The sequence below is a fragment of the Anabrus simplex genome, chromosome 1, assembly GCF_040414725.1.
Source record: "Anabrus simplex isolate iqAnaSimp1 chromosome 1, ASM4041472v1, whole genome shotgun sequence".
NCBI classification, from domain to species: Eukaryota; Metazoa; Arthropoda; class Insecta; order Orthoptera; family Tettigoniidae; genus Anabrus; species Anabrus simplex.
In genome coordinates this window covers 89367902-89388693 of record NC_090265.1, presented here as the reverse complement: position 1 = coordinate 89388693, position 20792 = coordinate 89367902, and the positions used below count along the sequence as shown (strand labels likewise).

Here is a 20792-nt window from a genome sequence, read left to right as displayed (position 1 = left end):
AACGTTCGGCGACTGATTTTGTCGAACCTTGTGTCTCCGTGGTGACTCCTGACGACGCCATTCACTTGGTAACAAACGTTCATCATCATCATCAAAATCTGTTTACCCTACAGGGTCGGTTTTTCCCTCGGACTCAGCGAGGGATCCCACCTCTACCGCCTCAAGGGCAGTGTCCTGGAGCTTCAGACTCTTGGTCCGGGGATACAACTGGGGAGAATGACCAGTACCTCGCCCAGGCGGCCTCATCTGCTATGCTGAACAGGGGCCTTGCGGGGGGATGAGAAGTTTGGAAGGGATAGACAAGGAAGAGGGAAGGAAGCGGCCGTGGCCTTAAGTTAGGTACCATCCCGGCATTTGCCTGGAGGAGAAGTGGGAAACCACGGAAAACCACTTCCAGGATGGCTGAGGTGGGAATCGAACCCACCTCTACTCAGTTGACCTCCCGAGGCTGAGTGGACCCCGTTCCAGCCCTCGTACCACTTTTCAAATTTCGTGGCAGAGCCGGGAATCGAACCCGGACCTCCAGGGGTGGCAGCTAATCACGCTAACCACTATACCACAGAGGCGGACGGTAACAAACGTTTACAGATTATTTCAGCTGGCAATCCGAAGAGGTGAGCGTAAAAAGTTATCCTTCTTTTCGGGATTACGCTTGATACTTTTTCGGTGTGGGTGTATTTTTCTAAGTTGCTCCGAAGTTTGTAAACACCACATTTAAGGTTGGGACTAAGAACTTTTCGGATAATTCTCCTTTCTTTTAATTGCCAGTTTTTCAAGCAGGGTATGTGTTCGAAGTGTTAAACAGTTTGATAAAGTCGAATTTTTGCATTATAATTATTATTACTGTAATCATGAAATGAGGCCCGCGCCTCCACAACCCGAAGTCAGGTGCGTCCCAGTACACGAAAATGTTGGACAGCCCTGGACTAGATGTTATGGAATGCGTTACTCATAGGGCTGGTGTCCGGCTCCATGGCTAAAGGGTTAGCATGCTGGCATTTGGTCTAGGGGGTCCCGGGTTCGATTCTCGGTAGGTTCGGGGATTTTAACTTTAAATGGTTAAATCTAACGGCTCGGGGGTTGGATGTGTGTGTTGTCTTAAGTATTATACATCATCCTCATAGGCGCGCAGGTCGCCTATACGGCGCCAATTCGAAAGACCTGCATCAGGTCTCTCTGGAGGCCCCACGTTGTTATTATAGGGCTGGTCGTACTACAATAACACTTTCTGGCCCAGTGAGGAGAGAAACGTCAAACTGCGTCACTCTTTATCATGCCTTGCTCGCTTCATTATTCAACCACCATAGGTTTTTTACATTTCGCATATCCGCATAACTTTATCTAAGAACTGAAAGAATATCTACCTGTTCAATACAAATTAATATAGGATGTAGTTTATATTTATATTCAATTCATCACCGGACCGGTTTCGAACCTTTAAGGGCCATCTTCAGCCATAGGGCCTACAGATAAAAATCTTATAGCTAGTATAAATACAGTTTTCATTTGCAATACACTTTCATCAGACTACTCTGCCAAGATTGTATTTATCGCCGGATGCCAGGATAATAGCTCACGGACGCAATTTAACAATTTTTAAGTGTAGGCCTATGCTAGAGGACCCGTGTGCTCCGTAGCATTCTTTATAAATAGGTCAGATAACTCGTCCTGATATGCCTGTCTTAGTCATATCGTTTTGCCTGCTTCTCAATGGTTTTATGAAAATGGAATAAGAAACGTGTTATGGTATGCTACAGTTCGTAGTCGGAATTAATCCATTCTGACGCTATCATGCCGTTTGTTTGGTAAAAGTCTATCCATATATTCGCTTATTTTATCCTGCAGTTCTTGTATAAAGCTCGATATTGTGTCGTAGAAGGAAATGGTATTTTATTGCGGTTTTTCTATATAAAACGGTTTTCTTGTGAGCTCGTAGGTTAATCTCGAAGGAGCGTTTTTTGTCAGGCAGAGAACTTTTTAAAGATTGGTCGTCATTCTTTCTAACGCAGCTAGGTTATCCTTCGATAGGTTTTCCAAGATGATGTCTAAGGTGTATGTCTGTTGGGGTCTGTTTGTACGTAGACTTTTTTCTCTTAGCAGCATGTAAGTTATTAAGAACGCTCTGCCATCTGTTGAATATATTTGGAAGCTGGAAAAGTTTAGAGAATCAAAGAGTATCTAGCAGGGAATAGTATCTATCCGTGATCAGAGCACAGGCTTAACATTGCTAAGGATGAAAATCATATATCAGAATATTAATGAAAGTGTTAGTCGCTTAGCAACCTGCTAAGTACAGAATGCATTGCGGGCTAGGGTAAGCCTTCGCCTGCAATTATTATTGTGTAATTTAATAATTTGATTTTGTGATTACTGAAAGTTAGCTGAACTTAGAGACCTATTAGTGTTCCATGATTCACCGGCGGGTAATTCGGGAGAAAATAAAACAAGAAAGGAATCAAATCGGTCCAATAGAACGGACGGACGGATTTGTCAAAACTGTTTTTTGTTAACTCTTTTAATATATATGAGATGTGCATATGTTTTTTTAATCAAGGAGTGAATTCAGTTTTAGATTATCTGTTCATTAAAAAACATTTAAGTTAATATTGCCGTGAACATAACAAGTGGACGTTGGAATTAATAATTCTATTCGTTTAAGACTGATTATAATCACATTATTCTGTAAATTTATAAGATAAGCCATGCTCATTTAAGCATACATGTTACATCTCTTTTACATACGTTTTCAACTTCAGCTGTATGGCTGAGGATGACCCCTAAAGTGTGGAAACCGTGATGTATTGAATGTAAACATAAAGTACATCCTATATTAATCTGCACTGAACAGGTGGACCTTCTTTCAATTATTATAATTGTAAAGGTTTGTCGATAAGGATCATAATGAAATTATTTTCCTACGAATAGACAGACAGACAATCAGATTTATTATACGTGAAATGATAAGTGAATATCTGATAGAATCTTATAAATTTGGATTGTTTCGTATCTGGCTAGTTTCTGAAGTACATATGTATTCCTTGCCTGTTAAAATATATAAAATATTAATAGAGTCATGTACTTTCGCTACCTGTGTGTGCTAAAACATTGATGTTGTGAACAAAAGCAATGTAGAGTTGTTGTACCGGAAGGGTCTGCTCGTTACGGAAAGTGCTCCGGTCTCATGTTGTCATTGTTAAGTACTCTTGGGTCACGAGGGTACAGGCATATCGACTGTCTGCCTCGCCTCGCTTCGCCTGGCCTTACTCTGAGCCGAGCAATTACCATGGAAACAAAAGCTCTTGCTACAGGGTCAATTTAATCTTGAGATATTACCCTAAGTAAAATAATGAAGTGTAATTACAAATGAGGTGACAGTGAATTGTGATTTTTGTCGGAAGAAGAAGAATGAAGCCAGGATACTTAGAGTGTAATTGTCAGTTTCAATTTTGAAATAACTGAATTTTTATATTCTGCAATGTACGCGCTTCAACAAGGTTTTCTGATGCTGCCACCAGAATCACTTTTGCGTGGCTTCTTAGCCATATGGGAATAGCAAAATAAGCGGTATTCTATCACCTAGATCTGTATACATGCCTGCTAGGGATATTTGTTCTTAGCTACTTCGAACCATCCTGGGGTCCTGAAAGTCGGGGTAGCTTGCTTGCTGAATTTCCAACAAAGTGAGGGCATTAAAAAGTTTGCACTTTGTACATTTTCTCCCCTACAAGGAAAAGCATAGAAATATTGATTTTTGGGTTTAATAATAATAATAATAATAATAATAATAATAATAATAATAATAATAATAATAATAATAATAATAATAATAATAATGCTATTTGCTTTACGTCGCACTAACTACTTTTACGGTTTTCGGAGATGTCGAGGTGTCAGAATTTAGTCCCGCAGGAGTTCTTTTACGTGCCAGTAAATCTACCGATACGAGGCCGCGTATTTGTGCTCCTTCAATTACCACCGGACTGAGCCAGGATCGAACCAGCTAAGTTGGGGTTAGAAGGCCAGTACCTCAAGCGTCTGAGCCACTGAACCCAGCTTCATTAGTACCTCTAATGTAATTGGCGTCAGGAAAGGCATCCAACCATAAAACATGCATGTAACGTTTTTATCTCACCTCGTGTCCGACACCGTATCAGGAAACGGGGCCATGGGATAGACATACAGATTAAGTGCAAGAAGACACAATTTTAGTTTATACTACCTTTTCGCACCGAGCGACAAGCCGTGCGGGTAGGGTCGCGCAGCTGTGAGCTTGCATTTGGGAGTTAGTGGGTTCGAACTCCACTGTCGGCAGTCCTGACGATGGTTTTCCGTTGGTTACCATTTTCACAGCACGCTAATGTTGGGGATGTACCTTAATTAAAGCCACGGCCGCTGTCTTCCTACTCCTTGACTTTTCATATCCCTATCTGTGTCTGTGCGACGTAAAACAAATTATATATATATATACTACATTTTCGTGGTATAAATAGTAGGAAGATAACTGTTTCAAACCTTGTAAACTGGTCTGTAAAATAGTCAATATGAACAGTTCGAAGTGTAAGAGAATGGATGAGGAACATTTTAAATATATTACTGTGAGGAGTAGTGGTGGTGGTGATGATTTTTGTTTTAAGAGGAAGTACAACTAGGCAACCATTTTCGATGACTGTCAGGAAATACTGATTTACCTGGATGATAGATTTCTATATTGAGCTACTAATGGTATCTAAGATTTAGCACGGAGGAATATAAATTTATTTTCATAGCCGTTCTATGAAATATAAAATTATGATTTTAAGAGGTACGTTATTTGAAACATGTACACTGCTATTGGAAAAAGTTTGCGTGAGTTTATTAAGGAAAGGCCTGTAATTTTGGAAGTTCACATTGTCAACATAATATGGTGTATGAGGAATTGGGACAAACCCAAGGGCACATGTAACCACTCCGGCCACCATCTCCGTATCCGCCATCTTGAACTCAACTGAAGTTTTTAAAATGGAACGATAGGCATGCGGCATAACATTTCCATTTGCCATCATTTCTTGGACCTTTATGTTTTCTTATATACATAAATGATATGAGTAAAGAAGTGGAATCAGAGGTAAGGCTTTTTTCGGGTGATGTTATTCTGTATAGAGTAATAAATAAGTTACAAGATTGTGAGCAACTGAAACATGACCTCGATAATGTTGTGAGATGGACAGCAGGCAATGGTATGTTGATAAACGGGGTTAAACGTCAGGTTGTGAGTTTCACAAATAGGAAAAGTACTCTCAGTTTTAATTACTGCGTTGATGGGGTGCAAGTTCCTTTTGGGGATCATTGTAAGTATCTAGGTGTTAATATAAGGAAAGATCACTGGGGTAATCACATAAATGGGATTGTAAATAAAGGGTACAGATCTCTGCACATGGTTATGAGGGTGTTTAGGGGTTGTAGTAAGGATGTTAAGGAGAGGGCATATAAGTCTCTGGTAGGACCCCAACTAGAGTATGGTTCCAGTGTATGGGACCCTCACCAGGATTACCTGATTCAAGAACTGGAAAAAATCCAAAGAAAAGCAGCTCTATTTGTTCTGGGTGATTTCCGACAAAAGAGTAGCTTTACAAAAATGTTGCAAAGTTTGGGTTGGGAAGAACTGGGAGAAAGAAGACGAGCTGCTCGACTAAGTGGTATGTTCCGAGCTTTCAGCGGAGAAATGGCGTGGAATGACATTAGTAGACGAATAAGTTTGAGTGGCGTCTTTAAAAGTAGGAAAGATCACAATATGAAGATAAAGTTGGAATTCAAGAGGACAAATTGGGGCAAATATTCATTTATAGGGGGAGTTAGGGATTGGAATAACTTACCAAGGGAGATGTTCAATAAAACTCCAATGTCTTTGAAATCGTTTAAGAAAAGGCTAGGAAAACAACAGATAGGGAATCTGCTACCTGGGTGACTGCCCTAAATGCAGATCAGTATTGATTGATATTGATTAATTGATTGATTGATTATTGTTTGATTCTTGAATAGCTCAATGCTGCAAACCGTTTTATCCTATCGTAAATTGTTTCCTAATCAAGGCCTGTTTTATCTTTCTGTCTTTGCAGGTATCACCGACTGGATAGTGGAGCTAACGACCGAAGAACATGTGGAGATCATTCTAATATGTGGGAATGCGAGATCGCTTGTGTGGTGGCCGCAGAGTTTAATGCATTACTCCCCAACAGGGAGCCCATTTCCCATAACGGTGTAGCCAAAATAATCAGTAGAGTTTTTTTGCTAGTGGCTTTACGTCGCACCGACACAGATAGATCTTATGGCGACGATGGGATAGGAAAGGCCTGGGAGTTGGAAGGAAGCGGCCGTGGCGTTAATTAAAGTACAGCCCCAGCATTTGCCTGGTGTGAAAATGGGAAACCACGAAAAACCATCTTATGGGGTGCCGACAGTGGGATTCGAACCTACTATATCCCGGTTGCAAGTTCACAGCCGCGCGCCCCTAACCACACGGCCAACTCGCTCGGTAATCAGCAGATTCCGAGAGACGGCAACAAAGATAGGAAAACGAGTCATAATTACGAAACTGTTCATGATAGGACAAAGCGGCTTACGGCATTGAACTATTAAAGAAAAATCAAGTGGAAATGATGTGTCGCATGTATATTGCAAAGCGCGGCGCGTTCTATGTGTTCAGTGGTTCAGGGAACCCCCTAGAAATAGATCACTCTTGGTGAAAAGGTTTATCAAGCGCCTATTCCTTTAATTCGCTCTGTATATTCGCGCATGTAACGATAATTTTGACATCAACGCTTGGTTTCTTTTCAAAACCGGCGAAGAGGTTCAGTTTCTAAAATAAGGGCGCAGGGTTGTGGGTCGTAAGGAGGGTGCGCTAGGCGCGGGGCTATGGAAGGAAGAAGGGAGGGCCGAGATCATAGTCCAGGTTTTGCCTGGTGAGTGGACCAGCAACAGACACGAGTTATACATCGGACAGCTCCGAAATTGGCCGAAGCAATATCTTAAAACGCGCAATTAAAATTTGCCGTATATGGTATGTTTTGAAGGAATTTTATTTTCGCGATTTTGCGTTTTTCATATAATTAACAGAAAAGAACCAGAATATTTTGGTAACTACAATGTGTATAGCATCAATAACCTAAAATTTTTATAATGAATGTAAACTTCTAGTGTTTGACGAAAAGTGAATAATAAAATGCGCCTTAAATATCAGTAGCCTGCCGAACAATTTTTTTGAAGCGATTATTTCAACGTCAGTAATGTCTTCAAAAGCAGACGAAACTGAATCAACGTGAGGTAATTGCAATTTATTTTTTTCTTCTTCTTTTCTACTGCTTTTTACAACATCTGTGGGTTCGTGGGTGCGAACTGTGTCGCACATGTGGATTTGGCTCTATTTTTTGGCCGGGTGCCCTTCCTGACGCCAACCCTATATGGAGGGATGTAGTCACTGTTGCGTGTTTCTGTGGTGGTTGGTAGTGTAGTGTGTTGTCTGAATATGAAGAGGAACGTGTTGGAATAAACACAAACACCCAGTCCCCGGGTCAGAAGAATTAACCAGACGCGATTTAAATCCCTGACCCAGCAGGGAATGAAACCCGGGACCCTCTGAACTGAAGGCCACAACGCTGATCATTCAGCCAATGTGTCGAACAGGTAATTTCACTTTATGTTCTCTCTCTTTAATTCCTTATTGTTTCGGTTACTTCTTCGAGCTGCGGCCTTGTGCCCCCAGAGGGTAGTCGCGTTTCTAATCAAGCGATGCCACTATTTTACATCTGCGAAGACATCAACTAAGAATAAATTTGAACACATTTTTCAAAGTAGTTTTATAATGCGCTGCCACTACTATCGTTCCATTAAAAAAAAAAAAAACATAAGTTGAGTTCCAGATGGCGGATACCAAGATGACAGCTGAAGTGGTCACATGTGTCCTTGGGTTCACCTTACCCCCAAACACCATATGTGGACTTCCAACACATCAGCTTTTCCTATGACAATACTGTCACCTGTTTATTGGCTCACCTTGCATAAAAATACTGAACGATCTCTCGGATAAAAGTAGGAACATCCCATTGGCACCTCTGTGATATTCAGTAGGAATTCAGTAGGATACTTCAGTAGGATACATGAAATATATATCACTAAGTGAGGTAATTGACAGAAACACAATACAACAAACTAACTACATTGCAAACCCTTAAAGATTAAAAGCATTTGTAAACCACACGAAAGATTTTATCAACTTATACACTGTACGCTGAGCCAAATGTTAGTCCTCGAATTGCTTTTCTGTTAGCTTAATTTGCATTTAAATTAGCAGCTTAGCAATGGAAAAAATATGTGATTCATCGATTTGAAAATTTCCATTTCATCTTTAGACTGAAATTGTGATCGAACTTGCCTGTGAATATGTTAACAAACTGTGAAGTTTATCAAATTATTCATCAGTCATCACAGAGTGTGTTAGGCATCCTGCATGAATCTTATTTGTATTTGGGCTATTATTAGATATCTACTGAATCTTTGATGTTAAAAAGAATATGCTCTCAATAATACAAATCTTGCTAAATAATGTAGATGTTGTATTTGCAATGACAAAGATGGTGTGCTCTATTACACAAGAGAATTTCTTAAATGTTTTCTTTTATAATAAAGATGTTAAGCACTCCTACATACTGTATAGGTGTTATTTCATGTATCATGATTAACATATCTAATATTAATCGCTTAGGTTTACAGTGGATGGTCTCTTACTGCGCGCAAACTTTGTTATTGAACGATCTCGTGAATGTGAAATAAAGTAAACTGAAAGCTACACGTAACCGCATAGATTTTTTGTAAGTATTTCTTTTAAATTTATGCCATTCAAAAGAGAATGCAAAGCACAGGAACTCTGGGCACATTTTATTATGTTGACATTTCCTTTTTTTAAATGCCGACCAAGCCTCAAAGCCTAAGCGGTACGTTTCAGTATGTAATTACATTCAAGTCAGTACCTACAACAATATATTGTACCCTTTGATGCAGAATATATAAAAATCAGTGTTACTAATAATGATGGCTTTTACTGACATCTTACCGTTGCAAAACCTACTTTTAAGACTTGGCATTTTTGAAAAAACAATGAACTTGCAATACATTGTTTAAAAAAATAGAAGTGTTGTGTTTCTTTTGACGTTACAGTGACTTCCATAAATTCTTTACTTGTACCGTGTTTATGTAAGTATAACAAGAAAACCTACATGCTGTTTTCCAGTCAGTGGCCGAGTCAGGGATGGATAAATTGTCCAGCACAGATCTCACGTGGAGTGACTGGATTTGAACCACGGAACCCAGCGGTGAGAGGCCGACGCGCTGCCACCTGAGCCACGGAGGCTTATGTAAGTAGAAGGGGTAAGGGTGTATTCTGCCCGAAGGCAGGTCCGAACCTCCGTAGAGGTGTGCCTGAGCAGGAGTTTACGAACGGTAGGGTGGCCAGTTCCTTTCCGCTCCTCCATTACTTTACCCTCTACCAACAGCGCGTGGAAACTCATCCAAATTTTGAACACGCCCAATGTTGCTTAACTTCGGATATCTCACGGGATCCGGTGTTTCTACACGGCTACGGCCGTTGGCTATGTAAGTATAACATGATACAAATATGTAAATGTATACATTCCCAAAGTCTGATTCACCTTGAGACTAATATATATGCTGGATTTAGAATATTAAACTAGCAGTATTTCTTGTAATATTTTCTTTCTATGGAATTGCTTGTTATACTCTTGTAGTAGTTGTGGGTACTTGTGTTTTAACTTTATTATCACTTGTAATGTTAAGGTAGGGGCTGCCTGGCCGAGGCGGTAAAGGCGTGCTCGGTTCGCCCGGAAGGACGTGGGTTCGAATCCCCGTCAGGAAGTCATAAAATTTAAGAAACGAGATTTCCACTTCCGGAGGTGCATATGGACCTGAGGTTCACTCAGCCTACACCAAAAATGAGTACCAGGTTAATTCCTGGGGGCAAAGGCGGCCGGGCGTAGAGCGTGCCACGGTTAACAATGGTGGAAGCCTTTACCTTCCACTCCTCCAAGGGCCTTCATGGCCTGTACGGAGGTGACTTTGTCTTAAATGTTAAGCTAGTAGCCTAATAAGCTCAACCTATAGTATTGTAAAGGGGCTGCCTGGCCGAGGCGGTAAAGGCGTGCTAAGGCGTGCTTGGTTCGCCCGGAAGGACGTGGGTTCGAATCCCCGTCAGGAAGTCGTAAAATTTAAGAAATGAGCTTTCCACTTCCGGAGGTGCACATGGCCCTTTCACTCAGCCTACACCAAAAATGAGTACCAGGTTAATTCCTGGGAGCAAAGGCGGCCGGGCGTAGAGCTAACCACTCTACCCCATCAAGTGCCGAGGTTACGGAGAGTGGAAGCCTTTACCTTCCAAACCTCCCAGAGCCTTCATGGCCTGTACGGAGATAACTTTGCTTTGCTTTGCTTTTTTTTTATAGTATTGTAAGCCGTAGTTTTAAGCACTGGAAATACGTAAGCTGTGTATGAATTTATGTATGTTAATTCTGGATTAGAATGTTGAATTAGTAGTACTTATTGTAATGTTTCCTTTCCATGGAATTGCTTGTTGTAGTCTTGTAGTAGTAGTAGTAGTAGTAGTAGCTGCAGTAGTTGTTTTTGTTGGGTAATTATGTTTAATTCTACTTTATTATCACACTACTGTAAGTGATCATTGCCACCGGGATATTTCCCAATTGCGATGTATTCAATAATAATAATAATAATAATAATAATAATAATAATAATCGTAATAATAATAATAATGTATTGCTGATGGAAGTTAAATTTAAGCTCTATTTCTTGGACTAACACTTGACTAGCATTAAAAGCAAAAGCTCAGAGTTAGCATATACCTGTGGTGAGACTTATTTCCATGGCCCTCTGCCGGTGACCCAATACTTTGAATTGCGGCAGAGACACTTCATTCGAGACGCCGACTGAGTTCGGCCCCTCATTCCACTTATAGCGGATGTCTCTCATAGTATACCCAACTGAGAGAGAAAAGGAAGAGAGCGGTGCAGCTTACGGAACAACAGAGAGCGAGAGAGAAAGAGAGAAAGAGAGAGAGAGAGAGAGAAGAGCCGGTTTGGCTGTTAGATCACAGAATAAATAACATACAGTCAGGACAGCTATTTGCTTTTGTACTTTGGTCTCGTTATTGCCAATTCCAGGTCTGAAATTGGGTCTAGTTGTCGACTTAGATTTTCTCCATTCAACAAATCAACTTAAACTTCTCGCTGGAAAAAGTTTTACTAATGGACGTTATAGTAAATAAAACTAGTGCAAATACACATAGATGTAACAGAACACAACGTTTACGACTTATTGAAAAACATTCTGACTTCAGGAGGGAATGAGTTGCCTGAAGAAAGATAAAGCTTCAGAACTCCCGAATCCTTAAATTGGAATTAATTGACGCGAACCGCGTGTAATAGAAATACTAATCTGATTTATGCATCATATTGAAATTTTTTAAAGAAAGTTAAGAGAAGGTTTGTGTTCCAAAATTAGGTTGTTTCAACATATCCAGATTCAGGGTTCAATTTTGTTTAAATTCAGATCGATCCGATAAAGATGATGGGAACTAAACCCACTTTCCGGACACACTTGAAATTCGTCGTTCCAGTAAAGTAATTTAGCTGTCTGTACGTACGTTTTTTATACCGTGGTTTGGCTGCCAGGTGCAAGGCACACGACACACGCACACATACACACACAATCACGCAATACAACCACAGCGAAGGCCGCCTGCTGAGACTAGTCCTACCGCTACAGCAGGGGGCCTTGCTGACTGACGAAACTCTACCTGTGGATAGGTTAATTTCGGTCGCCCTCTGTCTATGCCCGAGGACACGGAACTGAGGCAGCTGCACCTCGTTGGAGATACCTACTGATTTTGTCCCGTCGTTCCATTTGTATCGAATATCACGCATTGTGTATCCAACTGTGAGTAGACAGAAAAGAAAAAAGAGACAGAGGATTGTAAACATTCTGATGTTTAAAAAAGGGGGAGTTTCATTCCTAATAAAAAATAAATTAACAGCTAAATAAAATGCATTTTTAGTTAAAAATTAACTATATTACAAATTTTAAAATCGTTCCTTCCATTTTCTATTTTACATCTACAAAAATCTATTTACAAGAAAAAAGAGGAAGGGATACAAAAATAAGGAAAAATCTCATAGGGTCAGTTAAAAATAAAAACTACGGGTAGTGTGAAAAGTGGGTATAGATTGGGTGCGTTAAAATAACAGGATACTATAAAATACGTATTTCTTAATAAACTGTTTAACTTCTACATAAAAATAAATTTGAGGGATTTGGGAATATCATGCGAATGCATGAGACATTCACAAAGAGAGCTCTGTCGTGCTGGAAGGTGTCAGTCAAACAAGAAAGGGTATAGCGAGCAGGATAAGCAGCATATCATATGTACAAACACACACAAAATCGAACTACACACCAAGCAAAAAAAGAAACTCTGAAAGGAGACGTGCAGATTTAGGTTAGGAAGGGGCGATTCCACTCAGGGACAGGTCGAGCCAACAGCATAGATGCACAATGCAGGTTTGTACTGCCTTTTGTTGTCAGTATTTATCCTTGGCAAGTTTCGGCTTGTTTTCCCGGATTTAGAGAAGTCTGGCGAGCGGTGCGGAGTGTGCCACAAACAATGGTGCAGCAGTTTAAAAATAGAGTTGTTGTATTTTTTGAATCTTTATACAGAATATTGTCTTCCTTCCCCGGGCACGACGCTTAGTGCTGTTTTTGAGAAGGAGACCGAAATTAATTACAAAATAACAAAACACAATATTGACAGGAAAATGTACAGTATACACAATAGGGTGATGTACGCTACGTCTCGTACTATATATATACATGCGAGTCTGTATATATGTATACATGTATATATACAACGTACTATACACATTATACATTAACATTATTTCCTTAATTAAATATTAATTTAAGTTGACAAATAAGCATTTACTCATTTTTAATTACTAGCACATTTCTAAATACGAGAACTTTTGATGTAAGTTATTTAATTGACAAAAATCACTGAATATATAGGTTGGTTGGAAACAACGTGAAGCGAGTATATGAGCGTTAAAACGTTGGTCAGACTGATATATAATTTGAAAAAAAAAAGTTACGTCGAAATCTCGCGCCGTTGTCATTTATAACAGCTGCTGAAGTTAGCCAATCAGATCGCTTCGTGGGCGAATTCAAATGGGCTTTACGAGACGGCGTTGCTGAATCTGCACTTGGCTTGGTCGGGCTTGAGAGACATGCCGAGAAATGAGCATCAAACATTAACACACCGTGGGTTTCAACCAATGGCACCGTAGCGTGCTTGCTATGGGGCGAGCCTATCAGTTAAGGAGATCCTTGTCCTACACCGTGGGTTTTAGCCAATACCACCGTAGCGTGCTTGCTATGGGGCGAGCCTATCAGTTAAGGAGATCCTTGTCCCACACCGTGGGTTTTAGCCAATACCACCGTAGCGTGCTTGCTATGGGGCGAGCCTATCAGTTAAGGAGCTCCTTGTCCCACACCGTGGGTTTTAGCCAATACCACCGTAGCGTGCTTGCTATGGGGCGAGCCTATCAGTTAAGGAGATCCTTGTCCCACACCGTGGGTTTTAGCCAATACCACCGTAGCGTGCTTGCTATGGGGCGAGCCTATCAGTTAAGGAGATCCTTGTCCTACACCGTGGGTTTTAGCCAATACCACCGTAGCGTGCTTGCTATGGGGCGAGCCTATCAGTTAAGGAGATCCTTGTCCTACACCGTGGGTTTTAGCCAATACCACCGTAGCGTGCTTGCTATGGGGCGAGCCTATCAGTTAAGGAGATCCTTGTCCCACACCGTGGGTTTTAGCCAATACCACCGTAGCGTGCTTGCTATGGGGCGAGCCTATCAGTTAAGGAGATCCTTGTCCCACACCGTGGGTTTTAGCCAATACCACCGTAGCGTGCTTGCTATGGGGCGAGCCTATCAGTTAAGGAGATCCTTGTCCCACACCGTGGGTTTTAGCCAATACCACCGTAGCGTGCTTGCTATGGGGCGAGCCTATCAGTTAAGGAGATCCTTGTCCTACACCGTGGGTTTTAGCCAATACCACCGTAGCGTGCTTGCTATGGGGCGAGCCTATCTGTTAAGGAAATCCTTGTTCAAGTCCCTCCCCTGGAGAAGTTCATTTCTTTTATTGGCGCTCTCAAGCCGGTCATACGCAAGTTGCAGGTTTAGCAAACACCGACTCGCAAAGCCCATTTGAAGTTGCCCGCAAAGCGATCTGATTGGCTAACTTTAGTAGCTGGACAATGGCGAGAAATATCTAATTAATTTTTTTCCAATAATTTATCAGTATTATCAACCCTCTATCGCTCATACTTCCGGTTCATGTTGTTCCCGACCACCCTGTATATTTCTGTATTTGAAGTACTTAATATATTTAGAAACAAAGTGCATTGTTTATATAGATTACTAGTTCTCAAAACTTTACAGCAAATTTGAACAATACTTACAGCTTTCTATTTCAATATGGCACAGTTGTCGGTCCATGGGGAAATACTGGAGGTTCATTGGGCACGATGCAGTGATAGTTAACCTGGGAAACACAACGTCAAGTTCAGCCAGATCTTCAATTATAGCTCCATGGAATAATACACATACTGAAATAAATCCTTATAAAGACTTACGAGCATAAAACAATTTATGTTATTAATACATTTATTAAAAACAATGTGTACAGACTGATTGAGAAAAAAATAAAAAATAAATATGTTTAATTTCTTGTCATTGCGAGTTATCGTCTTTAGCATAATGGGAGATAGGCAGGGTTCTTAGTGTGCACTCGAATAGGTGGTATAATGAGCGGTATAGTCCGCAGATCTCACACATGCATTCACTGCACACTTGGTAATAGGCTTTCCTATTACAATGCGATAGTGAAGACCATGAATTGATCCTCGCATGTAGAGGTGTCTCAACTCGTAGATGGCTGTTTCCCATTCCTCGTTGGTGATGGCTGGGGTGCGGAAAAACTCTGGATCTATTTCTGCTGTTTTCTGTCATTGTTCTCCTAGGAAGTTTTTACTGATTGGTATAGGCAACAGGTCGTGAATGGTCATCAGGTCCTCTATGAAATATGTAGTTTCTGACAACTGGTATACGAGAGATTAACGGAGAGCTCTTTTAATGTGTCTGGCTTTCACTCTGCCTAAGGCTTTAAGATTTTTATATTTCAGATATGGCCACGTTATTTCTGTATGTTCTGTGAACATATGTTAGCTGTAAGGCACTGGTAACATTTTTGTGGGCAGCTTTTCAAGAATTTTAATGAGGAGTGGAACTGTAATCAAAATTTTTACGGAAGATTATGAAAAGTAATATTTTGTTACTGGAACTCTAAGAGTCTCTTCTCTTTCTTAATCTGCTTAGCCTCCAGGGTTGGCTTTTCCCTCGAACTCAGCGAGGGATCCCACCTCTACCGCCTCAAGGGCAGTGTCCTGGAGCGTGAGACATTGGGTCGGCGGATACAACTGGGGAAGATGACCAGTACCTCTCCCAGGCGGCCTCGCCTGCTATGCTGAACAGGGGCCTTGGTGGGGGATGTGATGATTGGAATGGAAAGACAAGGAAGAGGAAAGGAAGCGGCCGTGGCCTTAAGTTAGGTACCATCCCGGTATTTGCCTCGAGGAGAAATGAGAAACCACGGAAAACCACTTCCAGGATGGCTGAGGTGGGAATTGAACCCACCTCTACTCAGTTATCTCCCGAGGCTGAGTACACCCCGTTTCAGCCCTCGTACCACTTTTCAAATTTCGTGGCAGAGCCGGGAATCGAATCCAGGCCTCCGGGGGTGGCAGCTAATCACACTAATCACTACACCACAGAGGCGGACTCTATTTTGAAATAAATATCTCCATTGTAACAAAAAAATTGATTGCTATATGATGGACTTCACTATCATATCTAATTTACCTTCCTGATCTTGGTAATATATTTTAAAGAAATAATATCCTCGAAAAGTAATTTATCGGTTCATTGATTTAAATGCTTCGTGAAAAATGATTTGTCTATAGGAAAAATATCATCATTTCACTATAAAGCTGTTTGTTTGGAGCATTTAGAAACATCTAAGCCAGAATTAAATCTATTTTCTGTAAATTAGCCATTCTGTGTTTTCTCTACCTGAAGAGAGCGATATTAGTAGTGTAGTCACGCATAGGTGGAAGATCATTATGACTGAAGCAAACCTAACCCTTAGAGCTTTCTTATAGTCTAAGCTGGTGGCAGTTAATATTGCTTTAAAACGGAAATGAACGAAAATTTAAGCCTCTCTTAAAAATAATATCCGGGCTGAGTGGCTCGGACGATTGAGGCACTGGCCTTCTGCCCCTAACTTAGCTCAGTCCGGTGGTATTTGAAGGTGTTCAAATACGTTAGCTTCGTGTCGGTAGATTTATTGGCACGTAAAATAACTCCTGCAGGACTAAATTCGGGCACCTCGGCGTTTCCGAAACCCGTGGTATTATTAATATTAAAATTATAATTAAGAAAACATATATTATTGTTCGAAGAGTGAATATATCGGAAAACGAAGGATAGTGATAAAACTGAGCACTCCCCGTGTGTTTCAAAGTGCCGTATGAGCCGAAAGACAACGAGAGAGAAGTAGTGGGGATCGAAGACTGGTACCAGTAAGTGGGAAAATTAATCGACTCAACTCGGGTCCCGTGGTTATCATTAGACATCGGATCTATATGCCGTATAAATCACCAATATAAGCATGCAACTATGCTCCAAAAAGTGGTGAAATATGCATTTAGGTATGCACTTATTTTCATGCTGTCAAACACTTGTATGAAATGTAAACTTAACATTCCTTTACCAGACATACGGGATTCATCCACACTATTACATAGAATCATAATCATGAATAAACAATTGAATTAAAATAATCACACTAATTTTGTCGAGGTTTTCCATAATTATCATAGCGCTGAAATGTCTTGCTGTATTTATCACACCTGGAAGTATAAAGTTGCATGGATATAATATGTGTGGTATACGCTTTCTAATGGATGAACATTTTTTCTATAGGAGTGAGGGGCTACGTGGCCGAGGAGGTAAAGGCGTGCTCGGTTCTCCCGGAAAGACGTGGGTTTGAATCGCCGTCAGGAAGTCGCAAAAATTTAAGAAATGAGATTTCCACTTCCAGAGGTGCACATGGCCCTGAGGTTCACTTAGCCTTCACCAAAAATGACTACCAGGTTAATTTCTGGGTCAAAGGTGGCCGCGCGTAGAGTTAACCACTCTACCCCATCAAGTGCTGAGGTTGCGGACAGTGGAAGCCTTTACCTTCCACCCCTGAAAGGGCCTTCATGGCCTATACGGAGATGACTATAGGAATGTCTTTTGTAAACTCTACATCTTCAACTTAATTTTAAGGAAAATTCGTTAAGATCGCTAACTCTTTATGTAAATTACTTTATTAACATTCAAATATTGCTGGTGGTAGAAAAATTATCAATTTGCAGATGACACTTCCCTTATAGCTGGAATTAAAGAGGAACTCAATGACCTGTTGACAAGAGTGAAGAATATTAGCCTCCACTATGGTCTAGAGATAAACATGAAAAAAATCAAATTAACCTGGATCCGCCCAAGATTGAATTTTTTGAGAATAAAGTTGTAACTTTTAGCGGTGGATACAGTGCGCGCGGTTACAATAATAAGAGTCCAAGAAGACTGTGTAGTTTGCCGTGCCATATATGGCACGCTGGGCGGATTCAGGTTAATGGTAGTTGATCTGCAAGATCAAATCCAACTTGCAGGATGTCTAAAGGACCTGGAGATAGTAAAGGAATTTGTGTACCTTGGGCCAGTCATCAGTGACACGGGAAGCTGTGAATTAGAAATCGAAAGACGTATTTTTCTAGGTCGTGATGCAATGGTCAAACTCATTGGCAGAACTGGACAATATCAAAAGCTACGGAGATGCACTTGGTGGAATCGCTATTGATCTCAGTTTTTTTGTACGACTGGGAGACCTGGTCCGTGAATGCTAGAGACAAAAGTCGAATTGATGCCTTTGAGATTTGTTGTTGGCGGCGAATGCTGCGTGTACCCTGGGCGGAAATAAAAACCAAAGTTTTCATTCTGAACGAACTGAGTATCAAGAAGCATCTATCTTACCGTGTGAGTGAGTGTTACCTCCAGTTCCTCGGCCACATTTTCAGAAGAGAATTTGAAAAAGACAATTTTACAAGGCAGAGTTGAATGAAGTAGACCATGGGTAAATACAGCAAATAGATGGTTAGATCAGGTGAAGATCACTGGCCTGCCTCTTCAGATCACGTTAAGGAAAGCTGAAAACTGTTCTGGATCTCGCCAAGGCTGCAACGCAGAAATGAGGTCATGAGGTCTCGACGCTCAGCAAAGAGCAAAACGAATAATGAATGACGATTGCTGTGATGAATTTAAATTATCAGGAAGTAATATAGTGGTGTAGTGGTTAGTGTGATTAGCTGCCACCGCCGGATGGCCGGGTTCGATTCCCGGCTCTGCCACGAAATTTTAAAAGTGTTACGAGCCTCGGGTGGTCAAATGAGTAGAGGTGGGTTCGATTCCCACCTCAGAATTCCTGGAAATGGTTTTCCGTGGTTTCCCACTTCTCCTCCAAGCAAATGCCGGGATAGTACCTAACTTAAGCCCACGGCCGCTTCCTTCCATCTTCCCATCCTCCCGCAATGCCCCTGTTCAGCATAGCAGGTAAGGCAGCCTGGACGAGGTAATGGTCATCCTCCCAGTTGTATCCCACGACCCAGAGTCTGAAACTCCACTACACTGTCCGTGAGGCGGTAGAGCTGTGATCCCTCTCTGAGCCCGAGGGAGAAACCGACCCTGGAGGTTAAACAGATAAAGAAGACGAAATAAATATAAACTTGCAACTATAAAATGAGAAAATGTATCTTCATTTATACAATCTATAGATATATGAATTTCTTGCTATCTGAGAGAGCGCATAGCCGATACTACAGTTGTGCTACCCTCAGCTCTGACACTGTTGAATAAGTATAGGTGTCTACACTGCTACTGTCATTTCGTGTTGACAAGGGCTATTGCCTAGCTGTTGAAACGTCAACATACTGTATTCACAATGTCAACGTGGCGCAATATCCCGAAGAAGCAGGATAGACGGTCACTAGCCATAACAATCCACACCAGTATAATTCCTTAATTGTCCGTATACAAAACGTCATAATTGATCTATTAAAAGATTTTCAGCATCACAGATGGACTTCGCTCAAGAGTTTAAGAATTTAACAGCGGATAGCAAATTCCTATGATTCGGAAACTGTGTGCTTGACTGCCTATTATTCTCTACAGCTCACACACAACTCGTTCTTCCAACACATTTACATCCAGTACTTCACACGGCAGAGGCCGGTGCCCTTTCATGGAAGGTCTAACTAAGAACAGCGACATCCAGGCTACGATATATTGTACAATTTATTTATTCCTACTCACGTTTCAGGAAAAATGTTACAGTGCACACCAATGGCAATATTGAAGCCTTAAGAGTTCAGAGTTTACGAAATTTTAAAAAGTTTAACTCTCTGTTTCGGTACTTTTGACTGAAAACTTGTAATCTATGTAGTCACGACGTTTTTAAGTCGCCGCGTTAGTTGAACTCAGAGAAATGTGTTTCCTGTTAACACAACATTTTAATATGAATCTTTCATTCTTTATTTGTAAGGCTCTTTAATTCCTCAAAATAAAATAAAGAATTCAGTTTTATGATTGATAACAGAAACAAGGATTATGACATATTTCGCTTAAAATGTCTTCAGAAATTATCTGCATAAGTGACGACAATTCATTGTGAATCACCCTGTGTTTGGACGCATATTGACATTTGGAAAAGGATTTGAGTTATGTATGGTATAAGCGGCCTGTAACTCATCCAGATGTATGTACACGGTACGTTAAAGGGCATAGGCATGATCTTGTCTCACTTTATAGCGCGAAAATGTCAGGCTGGTCTTTATTAGAAGTTCACTTCCGTATATCATGGAGGTGTAATTAGAAAGGTTAAGCTAATTGTGTGTCTTTCTAACTATGGGTGGCATATCTCGATTTTCTGTACAAGAATCTTCGTTTTCCTTAATAAATCTGTATTAACCGCATTGAAATCCATCTGATATCAATGGTGATGGTTGTGATTATTGCTCTAAGGTGAAGAACAACGAAATAGTCATTTTCTATAAATTCTGCTGAAGAAATAGGAAGAGGTGTAACGTTTCGAAAAACGAGGTTATCGGCAAAAGAAACAGAAGGGGAAACGATCAACTCAGTATGAGCACATTTTGTGCTGGGCAAGCGTCAAAATGTGGTCCGGCTAACTTCACCGAGTATGGAATAATTTTGTTCGGCAAGTGGAAATTCGGCCATTCACAGTATGAATTCTGAAGAGGAGGCTGCAATATTTCTGGGATGACGCAGAAAAAGGAGAAAAACATGGAGAATGTGGTTACGTCCAATTGTAGAAGTCCGGCTACAGTTTGGGCAGTTTCATTCTTTATATCACGATATTTGCAATCATCCGGATACGTTTTTCCAGTTATTCAGAATGTCTGAAAATTCTCTCAGTGAACTACTACGGGAGATTGTATCAATTGTATTTCAAGAACAGATACTTTGATGAGGAACGCTATATTGATATTATGATAACTG

General features: G+C 40.8%; 1 protein-coding gene across 1 annotated transcript in view; it reads right to left on the bottom strand.

Annotated features, from left to right (window-relative positions):
* Rdl (Resistant to dieldrin) overlaps positions 1-20792 on the bottom strand; it is a 493946-nt gene that overhangs the window by 103582 nt on the left and 369572 nt on the right. The window contains exons 5-6 of the mRNA XM_067138847.2: positions 14576-14658; positions 10902-11039 (exon numbers count right to left, since the gene is read on the bottom strand). Of these exons, the coding sequence (XP_066994948.1) occupies positions 10902-11039; positions 14576-14658 (221 nt within the window). The remainder of the gene's footprint in view (positions 1-10901; positions 11040-14575; positions 14659-20792) is intronic.